The following is an 18,026-nucleotide window of genomic DNA, read 5'->3' as shown; positions in this document are numbered from 1 at the left end:
GGGGAGTGACAATCCCCCTAAGGAGGCAAAAATTAGTTCTTGAGGGGCAAAAAAATCTTACATATTTCTATGGTTGGTGACCCTTCAAACTCAACCCTACTCAACAAAACATTATGCCTTAATTTTTATTTCATAGGGTAGGGGGCATGTTTAGGAAAGAAATATCTAAAAAGAATCCATGAGGGACTGATAGAAAAACAAGATTGAGATATACTGATTTGGTAGAAACAGGAAGGCAATGCCTGGACTAGGCATTGTCTTCACCTATCTTTAGACTTTTCATGAGCATTTTTACTACAGATGCTGTGTATACATCTTTCCAATTAGAATAGAAAGTTTTAGGGGACTATATTATGTTTAATTCATTTTTGTATTGGCAACACATAAAGGCACGTATGTCTCATGATGATCACACAATAAAAGCTAATTATGTGTATGATGAAACTATAGGCTCTGCTACTGGGCTTGTCCAAGTCAATATTTTGATTTCTTTGGTGAGGACATCAATGGCATACTGATGTGGGGGATCAGAATTTGCCAACCCAAAATGTGTCTCTTTGGCTTGATAATTTTTAAAAGCAAAAGACTCAGAAAAAATTTGGACCTTCCCTCTTAACTACCTAAAAAAATTTAAGATAGAAAGCCTGTTCCAGGAGGGAGCTAGTACCCTAAGATAACTATAGTATAATGTAAACTAGGTGTGGTAGACAGGGAGGAACTCAACAAGGGCCATTGGATCAAAGTCCTCTCCATGTGTCATTGTTTTTATAAGGCATGGTCAACATTTGCTTAACATTTGCTTTTCCACCTCCATGTAAATCGCCTTCCTCCCTTTTGAGATCCCAAAACACTACCCCCCAACATCTTCTTTAGTCTTTAGCTGAAGATGGTATTTAAGGTGGTGGCTTCAGCTATTTTGGTAAGTTATTCAGATTTCCTGGGTTTCTCCCATGTATACATTTATAAAGCTTTGTTTGATTTACTCCTGTTATTCTGTCTCATGTCAATTTAATTCTCAGATCAGCCACAAGGATCTAAAGGGTAAAAGAATTGTCTTCCTACCCTATATATTTAAAGAGTACAATTTGTTAAGTTTTGACATATGTATGTACTCATGAAACCATCACCATAATCAGGATGGTAACCATATCCATCCTCCCCCTAAATTTTTCTCCTACTACTTTGTATCCCTCTGCCTTGATTTACTGCCCCTGTCCTGCCCAAACATTATAGTAAGTTTTGAAATCAAGTAGTGCTAGCCTTCCAACTTTGTTCTTTCTCAAAGTTGTTTTAGCTGTTCTAGGTCCTTTGCATTTCCATATGAATTTTAGAATTAGCTTGTCCTCCAGGGATTTTGATTAGGATTAAGTTGAATCTACAGATCAATTTGGGGAGAATTAACATAATAATATTAAGTCTTTGGACCCATGAACATGTTATATCTCTCCATTTACTTAGGTTGTCTTTCAATTCTCCTGGCAAATTTTTTGGTTTTTAATATTGACAGGGTTCAGGCTGTGCTATCCCAAAATATGGCACCTTGGCATAATGAAAGTGGTCCTCATCAACTTGTTCCCATTCCTGGGATGAAGAGGTAAAGGGTGGAGCCTTCCCTTCTGTCCTCTCTAACAGTAAGCTCCAATGTTTTAGTCCAAGACGTATCATGGGACAACAAGTTGTTTAGGAGATAAGGGTATAAAGGGTGGTACAGAGAATGTTGATCCAAGAAATGAGAAGATTCAGTTCAAGAGAACTGGAAGAATTGGTGAGAAGTTGCACTAGTCTGCTAGGGCTGCCATAACACAATACCACAAACTGAGTGGTTTAAATAACAGAACTTTACTTTCTCACAGTTCTGGAGCCTAGAAGTCCAAGATCAACGCTTTGGCACATTCAGTTTCTTCTGAGGCCCCTGTCCTTGGCTTGCAGATGGCTGCCTTCTTGCTATGTCCTCACATGGTCTTTTCTCCATGTGCACCCATCCCTGGTGTCTCTCTGTGTTTTCAAATTTCTACTTCTTTTAAGGACACCAGTCAGATTGGACTAGGGCCCACCCTAAAGGCCTCATTTTAACTAAAACACTTCTATAAAGGTCCTAACTTCAAATACAGTCACATTCTGAGATACAGTCACATTTCTGAGAAGTTAAGGTTTCAGCATATAAATTTTGGGAGAACACAATTCAGTCCATAACAGAGGATATAAGGAGAAGGTTCATAAGAGCCCCCAAGGACCCAAGCAATGGTGTGAGGCATTCATATATTTCCATCTCTAATTGTGACTTGGCTACTTTTCTGAGGTGAGGCTACAACAGATAAAGTTAACCTGTACCCTGCTCTGATGACAACTGTTTATCTGGGGCCTACCAATGGTATTGGGGATTTCACAGACAGTAGTTTTGTAAAGTAACATATTGAGGAAAGAACTGATGGTTTTACATCTCCGATTACCTTGGCTGATCACAGGAACCACAAGAGTACACGGAGGTTGTAGAAACTGCACGTCCTGGACATCACACTGCTGAGCTTAGGGAAAATATCAAGGCTTGCCATAGAGTGGGCCCACCATGCCCAAAAGCCCAAGAAAAAAAGGAAGAATTCTGGAAAAAAGGAGCCACATTTGCTGTGAGAAAAAACTAGATTTTCCTCCTACTCCTGTGTGACCTGATCGATTACAACCTTCCAGACCAGGCAGTCTACAGAAACAAGGGAACTATGCACCCAATTATGCCGTCCTTTCTGATCTTGTTTTCTCATCCCTTTTTACCTCCTAGTCTCATCCACTCTTACTTCCTTGACACTATATCCATAATTCCCTCTACCTTCCTTCTTCTAACCTCCTCTGCCTTCTTCATTGCCTGCTCTGTCCCAACCTCTGGGCTCACCTTTAATCAGTGTCTGGCTGAGAACAGATCTGACTGGTGAGTCTAGGACTTAGAAGAATATCGTAGGTTTCTCCACTGAAACAGAGCTGCCTCTGTGGAGAGAGTGGGCAGGGGAAGGCAGATTTAGGGTCGGGAAGTTTTGGGGATTTTTTTGCATGTGGATATTCAATTGCCATTTGTTGAAAAGATTATCCTTTCTTCCTAGAATTGCTTTTCACCTTTGTCAAAAATCATTTGACCATATTTGTGTGGGTCCGTTTCTGGGCTCTCTATGCTGTTTCATTATCTATATGTCTATTATTCCACCAATCCACACAGAAATAGGTACGCAGATGTTTAAAGCAGCTGTCTTCATAATTACTCAAAATGGAAATAACTCAAATGTCCTTCAGTGGGTGAATAGATAAACAAGCTGTGGGCATCCATGCAGTGGAATACTACTCAGCAATAAAAAGGAATGAACTATTGATCCACAAAATAACTTGGATAAATTTCAAAGGCACTATGCTGAGTGAAAAAAGCCAGTCTTGGAAGTGTCAATCAAATACAAGTTAGACTTTGATAGACTTAAACAGAAAGAAGTTTATTTGAGGTTCCTTAGGACCACAGCCTGGGAACAGAGATTCAAGTGCTACCTGAATTTTGTTCCAGCCATTCACAGGCGAGGGAAGGTTTTATAGTTGTGGCTACCAAAGGTAAAGAAAAAAAAAGGGAGAGGAAAGCCTTTATAACAAATTCTAGGTGCAAAGTACTCATTGGGGTGAGGGTTGGTTGAAATCAGCCATTAAAACTTAGGAATGCAGAAGATGACCCTGACGGGAATGAGGTCTCTGTCCTGATAATCTTGTCTTCCTTGAGAAGACTTGCAGATGCATTCCAGGCATCTGATGAGTTCAGAGTTCATCCTGAAGGAGGAATTTGTTGACTATAAAGAGACATCATAAGGGGATTTGGGGGTGATGGAACTGTTCTGCGTCCTGGTTGTGATAATGATTATGCAACTCTATACAAGTTATAATTCCTAGAATTATACACCATAAGATCAACTTTATTGTATGATGATTTTTCTTTCTTTTTTTCTTTCGTTTTTGTTTTGATGAGGAAGTTTTGCCCTGAGCTAACATCCATTGCCAATCTTCCTCTTTTTCTTTTCTTTTCTTTTTTTTTTGCTTGAGAAAGATTAGCCCCAACTAACGTCTGTGCCTGTCTACTTCTACTTTGTATGTGGGATGCCTCCACAGCATGGCTGATGAATGGAGTATGTCCTTGCCTGGGATCTGAACCTGTGAACGTGGGCCGCCAAAGCAGAGCGTGCAGAACTTTAACCATTCAGCCATGGGCCAGGCTCTCATTATATAATTTTTTTTTTTTAAGAAAATTTGGAGGCAAAGCATAAAAGCTCACACTCCGGGAATCAACAGATCTGGTTTTCTTCATTCCATTCTTGGTTTCATGCCTCAATTTCTCTATCTTTAAGATGAAAGGTTTAGAGCCAGGCCACAAAAGGTCCTCCCTGCTCTGATGTTCCTTCATGTCACAGATCTACAAACATTATCACATGTATATCTAGTTAGGTGCACACACACTCATGGTCCCATGCAAACAGATTTTGTCCCTATGTTACAATAGCCCAAGATCCCCTTATCCCAGAGCCTTCCCTCCCCTTAATCGTTCAGTGGTGTTTGTGGGACAGGCAGGAGGAGCTTGAGAGAGGTAGGGAAGAGAGGCTACCAAGCATGCTGGCCTGAAGCAGGGCCCAGCTGTCAACCTCTGTTAGACATGTTTCCAATGAAGCTCAGGGAATTCCTGATCCCTCCTGCATTCTCTTGTTGCTGGCCTGACCTGGCCTCCACATTCCTCTCCCCGCTCTGTGGGCTCTGAGCCAAGCTAAAAATCTCCATGGACTCTCAGGGTCCAGGAAGCCTAACAAGCTCTTGCAGAGGCTAGCTGCCAGCTTTGACTCTCAGAGGTGGTCTAAAGTTGTCTGAGAGGAAAATCTGACCTAGAAGAGAGTTTGAAGTCTGCTAGGATGATCCAGACCCCTAAACGTGGCTTTGTGTTGTGAGAAGAGCTCTGAACTAAACCAGATCTGAATGTGACTGTTCCAGAGATGCCTACTCACACGTAGCCAGAAACTGCGTGCCACTGCCCAGCTCTGCTGGAAGGAAAGTAGATGCTCATCTGGAAAGTCATAAGTGTAAGAGGACTTTGAGATTAACAAATCCATTCCCCTGGTTTTACAGATTAGAAAACTATGATCTAGAGAGGGCTACAGACTTGCCTCAGGGGCTCAGGGAGCTGATAGTAGGGCTAGGACTAAACCAGGTACCCTGGCCCAATTATCCACCCAGCTGCATACTCAGGGAAGGTGGAAAAGGAAGGAAACTGACCCTGAGTGTAGATCCTACCCAGATGTGTAGCAGAAGAAACTAGAGAATGACATATAGGCATGATGAGCTCTAAATACAGTCACCACACTCTAGTAAAACATGTGCAGTGTGACTCTGTCCATTCAGATGAACAACTCCTTCTTCATTGTTAACAAAGAAGAAAATAAGGGAGTGGAAAGGGACGTAAGCATTGAAGGGGGAAGCTGAACCTTCCCGCCTACACTTACCGAAAGCCACAAAGAAACCCAAAGTAACGTGAATCTATTGAGTGATTTACAAAGGTACTACGCAGTTTGCCCCCTAGAAAGTGGAAACAGTTTTGAGATGCTTCCAGGTGTGCCACTATGTAGTCTTCAGGAGGTACAATTTCATTCTGCACCTTCTATGTAAATCCTCCATCATGAATCATGAATCATGCACGTGGAGGGCTGTCCCACCTTCATGATCGATTTCCAGGAGCAATGTTGGAGTGCTTTCCACCGTGGGTGGATAGACTCAGAGCCCTCTTACTGTTTGCGCTTGCTCTGTGAGGTCTGAATCAGTCTAAGAAGGCAGGAGTGGGGATGGGAAGCAGCCTTTCATTTTACAGTTAGAGAGAAAGCCCAAAACACACATCTGATGAGGCAGCACTTGGAAAGAAAGAGAAAGAACCTGATGCCATTATCATTTACTCTGTTAATTGAAGGACTCATTTTAGGTGCAGATAACTGATCTGTTTGATGTGGGGTAGTGCTGGGCTGGGGGACTATTGGCGGCCAGCATCAAAGGGAGCATTTACCACAAGGAGAAGCAGGAGAGGATCAGCACGCCAGAAGAGGCAGAAGACACTATGATTTTGTCAGTATGCAAGCTTCGGGGGTAAAGGTGGAGCTGGGACACTAATATGTGTTTACCTGTCCATTGAGAATGCAGAATTCCTGAAGCTTGTTTGGTTTTAAGAATCTTCTGACAATTAACCTTATCCTTCTTAGAAGAGTCACTGCATATGATCTTTTCTGCTTCCAAGCAGAAACCCATCTTCACATATTAACACCTCAATTTTAAGGTTAATCTGCCTGGGTTAGTCTCCTGGAAGGGGTTAGTACTCCTTCATTTCTGGGGTAGCAATAGTCTCCCTACCGAATAGAGACCTCTGATTTGTCTCCAGAAGACTGAAGTGTTTCACTCCCTGATGGTGCCTGACCCTCTCCAGGAGAGGACTCAGTCTTACCTCTCTTGGGGTCCTCCTGTTCAGACAACTTCCCCTCCCTACTGGCTCTCTGGCTGGGCACATCTGCGCCTGAACCATCCATCATCACCTATCGCTTTATTCCCCAGAAGGAGGCCCCCAGTGGTCCTGTGGGCCAGAAGGTGCGGGGAGCCAGAAGTCAGGGCTGGCGAACGTGCAGATAGAGATGAAGAAAAACTCCAAGTGAGTGTTCTCAAAAGCTCCACTAACACGTTCTCTTAGCACTAGCAGGAGGGAAAATGAAGAGTTTTGGGTTTGGGAACAAAGGTCAGATGATCTTAAGAAAAATTCTGGCTAAAGGAAACATCTAGAAACTTAAAGTTTCCCTTTGTTCCTCCTCCATCCTCACTGCTAGTAAGGAATGAGAGCCCCGTTACCACAGAAATGCAGGGGTAAATGGCTGTCCTCACCTGCAGGCCTTCTTCCTCACACAGAAGACCCCGGGAGTGAGGATTAGCTTTACATAAGAAAAACACGTAGCTTCCAACATTTATAAATGCAGTATATAAAGACAATGACAGAACTGGTCAAACTGGTTGGAAGTAGGACCTTTCTCTAGTTCTATGACCTTGTCTGGAGCCAGATGTGACTGTAAAGAGGGGGTCAAATGAAATGATTAAGTGATGACAGAAGCCAAGTCTAGTCTTTCCAGTGTCTGTAAGGAAGGGTCGCCAAGAACTGAGCAGACTCACAGGCCAAGCACTTTGGGAACCTGAGAGGGAGCTGCCAGCGAGCTCAGGCAGAGAGCCATGACTCCACAGCACTTCGGGAAGGAGAGAGACTGGGGCATGTCCTTCCTGACTAGACGCTAGTAGCAAAACAAACAACGAGTGGGGAGCCAGGAGGCCTGGGGTCTAGTCCCAGCTGCACCACTAAGCAGCAGCGGCCCTGACCCAGTCACCTAATGCTTCTGAGATTCAGGCTGCTCCTCTGTAAAAGGCGGGGTTACGTTAGGTCATGGATGGCAGAGGGGTGACACATACACCCTTACCTCTCTCATGCCTTCGGTAGGGGTTACTGTTCACATCACTGTTTGGAAGTTTTTCTACAGCATTCTAGACAGGCACTTCCAATCAGAGTTGGTACACAAGCTGAAATCTACTTATTCTCCCCCAATCTGATGATCTCGAAAGGCCTTTCCAGCTCTTAAATTGAAGCTGGAAGGTTCCAACTTTCCAAGTAAGAAACGACCATTTATCTCATTTAGTCATGACTCACTCAAAAAAAGGAAAATGGAAATTTAAGATCATACTTTCCTACACTTCTCCTCCCCACCCTGAGGCTGAGTAGGTTCTCCCTGAGGTCACACTGTCCTTCTTTGTGCGCCAGAGATTTTCATAATTAAGCTTCGCCCTCTGTCAGTTCACCCAGCATGACAGTGTCCCAGACCGCAGCTCCCTTTTATCTAAAATAGCCCACACTTAAAAACTTTATATTTGTCTTCAAGGAATCTACCAGGAAAAGAATTATCTCAGGTTGCTAAAAGCCAAGAATCAGAAGAGGAGGCATTTAATGATTCCATTTGCTGCTCACCAAAGCCAACCACATTAACAGTTCTTCGCCCTGGCAGGAAAGCAATGGCGCAAACAGTACCTTGATGGGGACAGCTTCAGGAATCCAGGTGGTTGCAACTGTGTTTTATTGAAAGAAGCAGTGAAGTGGTTAACATGGGGCCCACCTCACAACCCACCCCTCACCCCCAAACTGCTACAGGGGCAAGCCTTAGGCCAGGGAAGCACATGGTGGGGTGGGGGGTGAGGTGGGGGGGAGAGAGAGAGTTGGAATTTGAATTATTTCCCCCAGGGCAAGGAAGGAAGAAGGGAGAGGCAGGTGCCACCATGATGAGGTGGTGGGGCATCTGCTGCTCCCGGCCTCAAGTGGAGACCTCCACAGAAGCGTCAAAGTGGACTGGCACATACGGGTTCCCCTCACAGGCCACGATGATGTGTCTCTCTTTCTGGCTGGTCCGGTATGCACAGTTAGGGTACTTGGAGCCGCTCGTGAGGCGGCAGTCTGTAATGTGCATGCTGGAGCTGCTCTGGTAGCAGTTGGACTGCCCGTTCTTGCAGGTTATGTTTTTCTGGAGGCAGATGGCCTGGACATCTGCCAGGGGCTCATGCACAAAGGTGTTCACGGGCTTGCACCATCCCTGTGTCATACTCCGTCGCTTCATCATTTGGTTGCAGTAAGTGGAGTTACTGCTGGAGGTGCTGCCTGAGTCCATGTGCTGCCGCTCAAACTTCATGGCGGGTGATTCCTTGCCGAGGGAAAGCTGGACACACCCCAGCACCAGCAGCACCAGGACCAGCAGTGGGAACAGGATGAGAGACTTCTCCTGAGCCATGGTGGCCTCACTACCCCTGAGGAGCCTAGCTGGGAAAGAGAGAGGAGGAAAAGCATTGCCTTATAAACAGAAGCTCCGCTCCCACCTGTAGCTTCTCACCTTATGGTCTCCCTTCCACCTTCCAGTCAGCCAGAAAGACGTCCCTCTTCCTGCGTGCTTTTCCAAGTAATGAGACACTCACATGTACTCTTCTCCAAGAAGATTTGACTCCCACTCGCTACAGAGAGGCCATCCTCCCCTCCGGGGGTGACCCCAGATGTGACCCCAAATCCTGAAAGTCCTGCCTTTGAATACTGGAGGAGTTTTTATCGCAAATACATTTGAAAAGTAAAATATGTTTGTACCCAGTGATCAAATGTGTGCTCAAAAGTGGCTCCTTAGAAGATCCTTTTGAATAAACCATTAAATAAATAAGACAAATTTTGAATTGGCCAAACTACACCCCTGAGATACCAGCAAGTAGTCAATGAGGATCACGGTTGACAGAGCCCTGTTGTCCTACAACACAAGGGAAACTCAGCCCGGTGCCTGACACTGGCATCATAAAGGGACACTATTGTATTCAAAGAGAGATGCTCGCCTCCCCCAACCTAGGCGCTGCTTCTTCTCCAGCACCGTGGCTTCTCTGCAGCTCTGCCGGCAGCTGATGTTTGCCTGGCCCAAGCTTTCTCAGTTTTAGCCTCACCCAGCTGGCTCCCTCCTCTACAACCCTCAAACAGAAGCAGCTCCTGAGACCACTTCTTAGGCTTCTTACCTGGGTCTCTAGCTTGGTCTCTGAGACAGCTGAAAGGCCAGTTTCTGCAATCACTCAATCCCTGGAATGCGGACCTTAAACAGATTACAAAGGGGTTTGGCCTCCAAGAAGAGAAGGGTGGGAGGAGCATCTGGGTCTGAGTCCAGAGGAAAACAAGGCCATTGTGAGAAAGAGATAGGGAGTCACCCAGGCCACCCTCTTTTCAGGGCAGCTGGGGAGAGTGAGTCTTTGCCCACAGGAGCCTTTCTTACCATATGAATCTCATCTGTCTGCTGGTTCACAAGTAACAGCAGAGAAAGCCACTACAGCACCCATGTGTGAACCCCAACTGAGTCCCTGTTACCTCTTTGAGGGCCATTTTCACCAAATAGCCCCTGGAGGTGTAGCAAAGTACACTTAACATGTGATCACAGGAGAGAGAGGAAAAGGGAGATCCTCTCTCTCCCCAGGAGTCCTGGAGCACCTTTGGCTGTGTTATTGCAAAATAACCAATAACCATTCTATAGATAAGAGAGATAGGTGAGTTTCACTTGAGCCAGAGGGAGGATTATAACACCAGGAAGAACTTTTCCAGAAAGGAAGAAAGTGTTCCAGAGAAGCGTGGTTTTCAGTACAGCCTAATATCTCTTCAGAACAAAGAATATACATTAAACACACCTGGGATATGTATTCATCAAAGTTTCAAAGAGATGTTCAGCTGCAAATTAGCAGATCAGCACGATCCTGAAGTTGGGGGGTGGGAAGGGACAGACAGGGACAGGAGGATGGTGCATTCTTATCTTAAGAGAGCACATTCTTTACCGTAATGGTTAAAGCAGATGTACAATGTATGTTTGATAGGCCATAAGTCAGGCTTCTTTAGTTCGAGTCCAATTAGTCTTGAACCCGAATAGTTATCCCATATCCCCAATATGTGAACATCTCTTGTCAGATGGAATTCCACATCTCTCCCCAGCACCTCTCCTAGGGGCAGGGGGCAGGGGTGTCCAGCTGTCCACAGCTGGAAGGCTTCTCAGATCTGGAGGAGGGAGAGAGTGCCCGAATAGGGAGGAGAAGAAGGAAGCCTCCACAAGACATCACCCAGTTCTGGCCACCCAGTTCAGACCACACTAGTTCTTATCTACAGTGACCACTTATCTGGTAGGTGAGAGTTGAGTAGAAGAACTAAAGATAAACCAAAACCCAAATACCTTTTGGGGAAAGATAGAGAACATCATATTTCTTATCAGCAGCATCTCCTCCTAGAAAGGGATCTGTTTTTACTGGGTGACAATTTTGATACCTCTGGAGTGAGAATCATCAAAGTATCGCCCTATGCTCTGGATTTAAGCTGTCTCAATTCAAATTCTGGTTTAGCACCTTAAGAGCTGGGCAAGTTACAGAACTTAATTTATTTCCCTGTTCCTCAGTTTCCTCATCTTGAAAATGGGGATAATAATATATACCTCTTAGATTTGTTTTTAGGAAGAAATAAGGTAAGATGTGCACAGGGCTTAGAATAGTGCTTTGAAAGCATCTATAAATGCTAGGTCTCATGATTGTTCCCCCAGGGTGGTGTTGAGATCCCGCCAAGAAGTCTGTTTCAATAACACCGGGTGATCTCTGAATTGCTTTCTACAGGGGACGGAGTCAAGGAACTGCCGGGCTTTTGCTTTACTAAAAACCTGGGCTGAAAATAGCAGGCAGTTTTGAAGCCCTGGAGAGGGAAAGAGAGGGGAAGAGGAGAGAAGAGAAGGAGCTTGGAGGGAAGAACAGAATTCTTTAAAGGGAAATTTTAACATTGTTTTGCCATGCGATATCCAAGAAATTTTTAGTAAAGTAACATTATTTGTCAATGTATATGAATTTGGGAGAAGTGGGGCTAAGGAGGACATGGTGTGGCCGAGCTCTTAGTTTCATGTCCTCACAGTTCACCCACCACCCCACCCTCCATCCAGGTTTTGTTTGTCTCTTAGTCCTTAGATAGTACTCATATCATCTGGAGTGGTGTTGGGTGGGAAACTTTTCCTCTACCCACTTATGTTCTTGGTCAGGAGGCCTGCAAATTAGCTGACAAAAGACAGGTGAACAGGAGAATGGACAAAGTTTATTCATATGCATATGAAAGCACACAAAAAAAGTTGTTGCCTGAACAGCTAGGGATAAGGGTTTATATACCAACTTAATAGGGGAAAGAAGGGAGGTGGGTGTGAATAGGGGCTCTATAGAAAATAAATGGATTTTTTTAAAGAAAGATTAATGAGCTTTTAGGGGAACAAATGGGAGGTAAGATAGTTTGTGATGCTGTTTGTTTATGCAAAGGCGAGTGGTCAATATTCTTGCTGGCTGTAAAACTCCCAGGAGAGGGGATTTATGACAGCTTCACTCTCAGAAGACACTGCCTTTAGTCTTCTGCATCTGCATCTGCATGAAAAGGCTTCTTCTGCATTTACTGGGTCTCAAATGTCTTCAGTTTAAAATAACCTTCAATCGACTCTGGGGATCTGAGTAGGTCCCTACAGTGATCAATTTAGAATTTGTTCATTCATTCATTCAGCAGTGGGGGCACAGAGATAAATAAGTCACAGGGCCTGCCCTCAAGGTGCCTGATGGGACAGTTTGTAGTATTAGTCAGGTGAGTTCCACCAAGGTGTTGGGCATGGCTACACAAAAGTAGCCATTCTTTTGGTACCTTTCTAGTGTCAGAAGAATTTTAGGGAGTTTGTCCAAGAAGGAGATTTCAGAATCACAATTCAGATATGAATAGGCCTTCTGCAACCCGGATAAAGTTCTTCAATAGCCTCCTTCCCTCGGCATCCCTAACTATAAGAAGCCATGTTACCTATTTGTGCATGGCAATCCAGACAAGCCCTTGGGGTTTTAATTCACTTCAAGGGAACCATCAAAAACCCATCTTTACTAGAGCCTTACCCTTGACCCAGTTGCAAAGGCATGTCCCCCTTGTCTTAGGGCAATAGCTGCCACTGTGAAACGTATTGATGCTTCTGCTGAACTACTTCTAGGCTCCACTCTGGACTTCATGGTTCCTCATGCAGTGAGATGTTACTACTGACTGAGAACACACAACACTTTTCCACCAGCCAAGTAACCCCTTAGAAGATTCTATTACTGTCTCTCTCTCAAATACCGTCAATCTTGGAAACACCTGAATCCTGCCACTCTCCTGCTCCTACCGGAAGAAGGGGAGCTTCATGGTCGTCTTATCACAGGTAGGGAAAATTCTGCATCTCACTCAGATTTATTCAAGACTCCTCTTGAGGAGCCTGACCTAATATTACTTGTTGATGGATCATACCTCAAAACTGAACTGAGGTTAACAAGTAGGACATGCTATCACTAACCTAAACTCATCAGAATGTAGTCTTCTATTTGAGGTAAATCAGCCCAGATGGCAGAACTTATTGCACTTACAAGAGCTTCTCAACTAGCCGAAGACCAGAGAGTAGATATATATACAGACAGCAGGTATGCTTTTGGAGAAGCATCTGACTTTGGGATGCTTTTGGAAATAAGCATTAAAATGGACAGCAAGTTAAGGAACTTTTAGATGCAGTCCTACTTCCTAGAGAGGTGGCTATTACAAAGAGTGAGGCCCACATTAAAAGAGATGATATGGACACCTATCTAATTCCTGGGAGGATTTTTTAATCTGCTTGCTTATAATTCTTATTATTTCCTATAGACCTCTTGTTGTCATGAACCCATAATGAGCCTTTTTCTTTTTTCTTCCTTCTTTATTATAATTGTTAGATCAGAACATACTCATTCTAAAAAGGTAAATATGTGATGTGATGGATGTTTTAATTAACTCAGTGGGGGGAATCCTTTCACAATGTATACATATATCAAATCATCATATTGTACACTTTAAATATCTTACAATTTTATTTGTCAATTATACCTAAATAAAGCTGGAAAAAACCCCAAAAAGAACAAACTCATTCTAATGCTATTTTTAGATTATCCCAAACAGTAGCCACTGCCCTCAATCTTACTGACTGCTAAATAAGCCACCCACCACCAGATCCCCATGATAAAAACCTCTGGGCAATTCTGATAGAATTAAATGAGACCCTAGGCAATCACAGCTGATGGTGTTTCCACTTTTGCACTTGCACTTACATGGACAATTGACTCTAAATAAGCCAACCTGTGACTTTGCCAGTATCCCTCTCTCCCAGAAATAGAGCCAATTATTACAATCTATTGTTCAGACCCTAATTCTAAATTTGAATTCAACAACCTCCCTGGGGCGATGAGCTGAACTCTTGGCAGCTGGAAGAGACTAGTAGCGATCCAAATATGGAATGTAAGGCCTTGGTTCTAACTTCGTGTCACGGACAACACCTTTTTTCCTGGATCTCCCTGTGCTTCTACTGATACTTCTTCCTTTGTGGTCAGGATGCCTGATCCTGCTTGCTCAGACTAAAACCTCGTGAACCTTAGGTATGGTATTCCAAGACTTGTCTGTACACAGAGACCCTAAGCCTATAAATCACCAAGCCTGGAAATTCCAACTCAGACATGAGGGCCAAACTGAGGCCATTTTGGATTATTCAGGCACACTACTTGAGTGAATCACTGACTCAATTTTTATGTGAGTAAATCAGAGCAGTGTTCCTGTCAGTGAGAATCATACAAATAGAAAAGACTTTAAGAAACCTATCACTAACTCTGGTAGAAGCTATTAATGATACCTCCTCTGCCCTAAGTGGAATACATTGGTCTCAGTTCATTAGCACAAGTAGTGATAGACAATCGTATTGCTGTAGAAGTTTTGTTGGCTAGTCATGGTGATGTCTGTGCCATTGCTAATACTTTTTGTTGTAGTTGTCAATGAAACAGGTAAGTTATAACAGGCTATACATTGCCTTAAAGAAAAAGCAATTTGGATGTCTAAGGTTGATCCTCATTGCCTATAGAATTTGTTCTCTTAGCCTGGGTTGAGCATTTGGGCTTCCTGGTTTCAAAGCATCTCACAGGGACTCTTCTTGTTTTAGTGATAATGGTCATTATGCTGGTCCGTTGCATTGAGTCTTAAAAGCTTCTATGCAGCCCCTGTCTTATCAGATAATCACCATGATGATACAACAGAAAAATCAAGAAGATCTTGCAATACAGTTAACCGTGAAGATAACTGAACAATTTCTGAGCAGTGAAGATCTGGAATCCTAGCTTTCCCCAAATTCGTCAACCTCTTGGAAGCGAGAGAATAAACAAAAAGAGAGACTGAGAGACTGAATGTACAAACAGACAATAGGCAGACTATATATAAAGATAAACCTGTGACCCACAATCTGTAGGAGCGGCAGGACGCACAGTAAGCCCAGGAAGCCAACCCACTGTATACAGCAAACCGTCCAGGAAGCCAAACAATAACCACTGAAGCATTTGGCCCAAAACAATTGAAACTTAATTAATAACTGAAAGCCTCCCTGATTTTTGTCCCCACTTCCCCAACTTAGGACAAACCAGAGAAAGCCAAATACGTACCCCTAACCAATTACATAGATTGTCCTGCTCCTAGTTAGCCTGCCTCCAGCTTCCCCAAGCCAACAGCCTCCAATCAGGGCACACTGGAAGGCTTCCCTTTCCTCCACCACAAAGCTTTCCCACTTCCCCGCCTTTGAGTCTCTGCCAAACACAAGTGATGGTGATTGACTTTCTTCTTTAGCAAACTCTGATGAAGTAGACTTTATTCTCATTTGAGTGATTTTGTTCATTTCCACACGATCTTCAAAAGAACAAAGAAAGGGGTATGTACAGGGTATGGATGTTTTTACACGGAAAGGTCAGAAAATCTCAAGGATGTTCTGCATTAGTCTGGCTCAACACAGCCCCTGAAACACTCAAACACACACACACACACACACACACACACACACACGTGATCATATTCCGGAGTTTGTTGTCAAATCCAGAAACTAAGGAAGCAGAAAAAAATCAGAACAGGAAAAGACAGAAAAGTGGAGGCAGGCAAAGGGAGGTAAGCAGTGATTGAAAGGGGAGGGAAGAAAGGGGAAAGGATGGAGGAAATACCCAAAAATATATCTGAGCCAGTGCTGCCCCTGATATCCCCTGCCCTGGTTTCCTACAACCCAGATGCCCACAGAGGTGAAATAGGGTAACTGACAAGATGACATCCTTCAACTCATTTTTTCTATCCAGAAACCCCACATGTGATTCTAAACCCAAGATTTAAGATTGGTTTTTAAAGACTGATTAGATGGGCAGTGGAAGGGACAGGGGTGGAGGTTAAGCTGAGATAATGAGCAGCACTTCTCCCACCTCTAGCTCTTCCTGCCTTGTAGAAAGCTCCAGCCTGGCCTGCAGGGTCCTCTTCCCTAACTCTGCACTTAAGCCACTCCCTGGCTAATGCTGACCTATGACAGGTCATGGAGCAGAACTGGGCAAGAGGCTACAGGGAGGGAGGCAGAGTCAGACATCTCCATCTTAAGGTCCCTCTCACTGGGGATTTTCATCTCCCCTCCCTCCCATTGGCCTCAGACACTAAAAGAGTTTGGGACACATATACTTAAGAGTTGATTCTCAAGCAATTACATGTGAGAAAGTATCCTGAGTCTGAGGGCATGTGGGGGCATGTGAGGAGGAGAGACGCAACTTCAGCAAAGATGAGCTTTGTCTTCAGGCCTCACCCTCTCCTTTCTGAGCTTCTTCCCCTTCTCATCTCTTCCATACATCTGTGCAGAATCTCCTTGCCCCTTCTCTTCTTTTGTCTTCCTCCCTAGGAATCCAAAACAATTTAGAACCTAGTTAAATTCAATATATATTTTAAGCTTTATTTCCAAATGTAGAATAAAATGTTTTATCTTCTTATTAAAGAACTTCATTTGATGAAGGTGGATATAGATGGCTTTTATTTTGGAAAAGAGGGAAGCATTTCCTGGCACCCTGAAATCTCTCAGAGGAGCCTGTTGATAAGCCTGAGTGTGAAGGGGATGGTATGTGGGGAGGACATCCAGTTGCAGGCAAATGAGAAACAAGGGGATTGTGTCAAGTGAGTTCCAGAAGGTATGAGTGCAACTGACATACCCAAGCCCTTGGGATCCTGAGCTCATCCTCCTAAAGAAGTGACTGGACAGTGTCAGATTTGCTATGACTTTTTCCAAAATGCCTGCTACTCTTTCTGTCACTGAGCATGGCTCAGCTATCCAGGTCTCAAGTCTGAATTCTTGGGAGGGGTGGAGGGAGGACAAACCTGAGTGTTCAAATCAGGCTCCCAAGACCACATCACATCATGAAGCCACATCAGTGCCTGACCTGATCCTGGGCATGCACCCAGGGAAGTGCATTTTTGCCCCCTCCACAGGATGCCTGGAAATTAATCTCTGAAACCCTCCTAAATTCGAAGGCAGCCCAGGAAGATCAGTACTATACTGCATCGATGGGCTCTGGGCCCAGAGGAGCCTCCTTAGAGAAAGGCTGTGGCAAGGGCCACCCACACATCCCACGCTCTTCTCTCAAGTAGTGCACCTGCCACTCGCTCAAGTTATGCCCAGTTTTCCTGACTCCTCTTCAGGAGTGAGGCTCTGAACTCTCTGGAGTTAACCCCATGGAGACAAAGGGCAATTTGGATTTCAGTATCTCTGGAGACTTTATGCTTTTATGAAGCTAAAGAGTCTCAGGAGACAAATAGTGTGGCCCCTCAAGCCTGTCACAAAGTTATGCATTTATAGGCCTCAATTGAGAAACCCCTCCCCCAGTGAAACATCGTAAAATCTTGTCCCAATTTCAGCTTACGGCCCACAGCCCAACATTTCACCTCATATGACAAATCAACTACAAAAGTGCAAAACGCTTTTAAGGATGTGCAGGTTATTATTCCTGTTGATTTTTCCCATTTTATAAGATTTCTCTTTCTACTCATTACAAATCCATATATCCAACAGCATAAACTGGGAAAGAAAGGGGTTCTAACATCTGAGCCCTTGTTTTAGGCCAACCAGGCACAGGTTGCACTTTCCCAGAGGGCGGATCTGACTTGCCTGTGAGCCCACCAGGTGTAGTCAATAGCCTGGTCTCCAGAACACACAGAGATGGGCCCTATGTCCCGCCTCCACCTCCCAGCCTCCCAACACTATCATTGTTTTCCTCAGCCCCAAGGACACAGCGCAATCTCCATATGTCCTTTCCCACTCCCAAGTACCAGCCCTGGGTCTTCTTAAATGGAGGTCAGATATTGCCCAGGTGTCTGAAGAAAAATGGAGACTTGAGTGTCTGTGATTCCTGATTAGAGAAGACCTAGTTCCCCGTTAACCTGTGTTGTTCAGTGGTCTCTTGGTTTCATCCATTTTAGGGGAGTCTGCCCTTCCCTTGCTTTCCCTCTAGAGCAAGCACCAGTGCCCCCCATCCCTTACCTAAGGGATAGCCCACTTGTGCCAGCTCTTCTGATAGTTTATCACGAA

General features: G+C 44.3%; 1 protein-coding gene across 1 annotated transcript; it reads right to left on the bottom strand.

Annotated features, from left to right (window-relative positions):
- Window positions 1-8,314: 8,314 nt before the first annotated feature.
- Window positions 8,315-9,642, bottom strand: RNASE1 (ribonuclease A family member 1, pancreatic). Its single transcript, XM_046650936.1, has 2 exons — window positions 9,601-9,642; window positions 8,315-8,875 (listed from the first exon to the last, which is right to left on the bottom strand). Exon 2 carries the CDS (start codon window positions 8,844-8,846, stop codon window positions 8,376-8,378), a length of 471 nt encoding a protein of 156 aa, XP_046506892.1. The 5' UTR covers window positions 8,847-8,875; window positions 9,601-9,642; the 3' UTR covers window positions 8,315-8,375.
- Between the last annotated feature and the right edge of the window lie 8,384 nt (window positions 9,643-18,026).

The sequence above is a fragment of the Equus quagga genome, chromosome 2 (assembly GCF_021613505.1).
Source record: "Equus quagga isolate Etosha38 chromosome 2, UCLA_HA_Equagga_1.0, whole genome shotgun sequence".
In the NCBI taxonomy this organism is placed as follows: Eukaryota; Metazoa; Chordata; class Mammalia; order Perissodactyla; family Equidae; genus Equus; species Equus quagga.
Note: the sequence above shows the minus strand (reverse complement) of the source record. Positions and strands in the feature narration are given on the sequence as shown.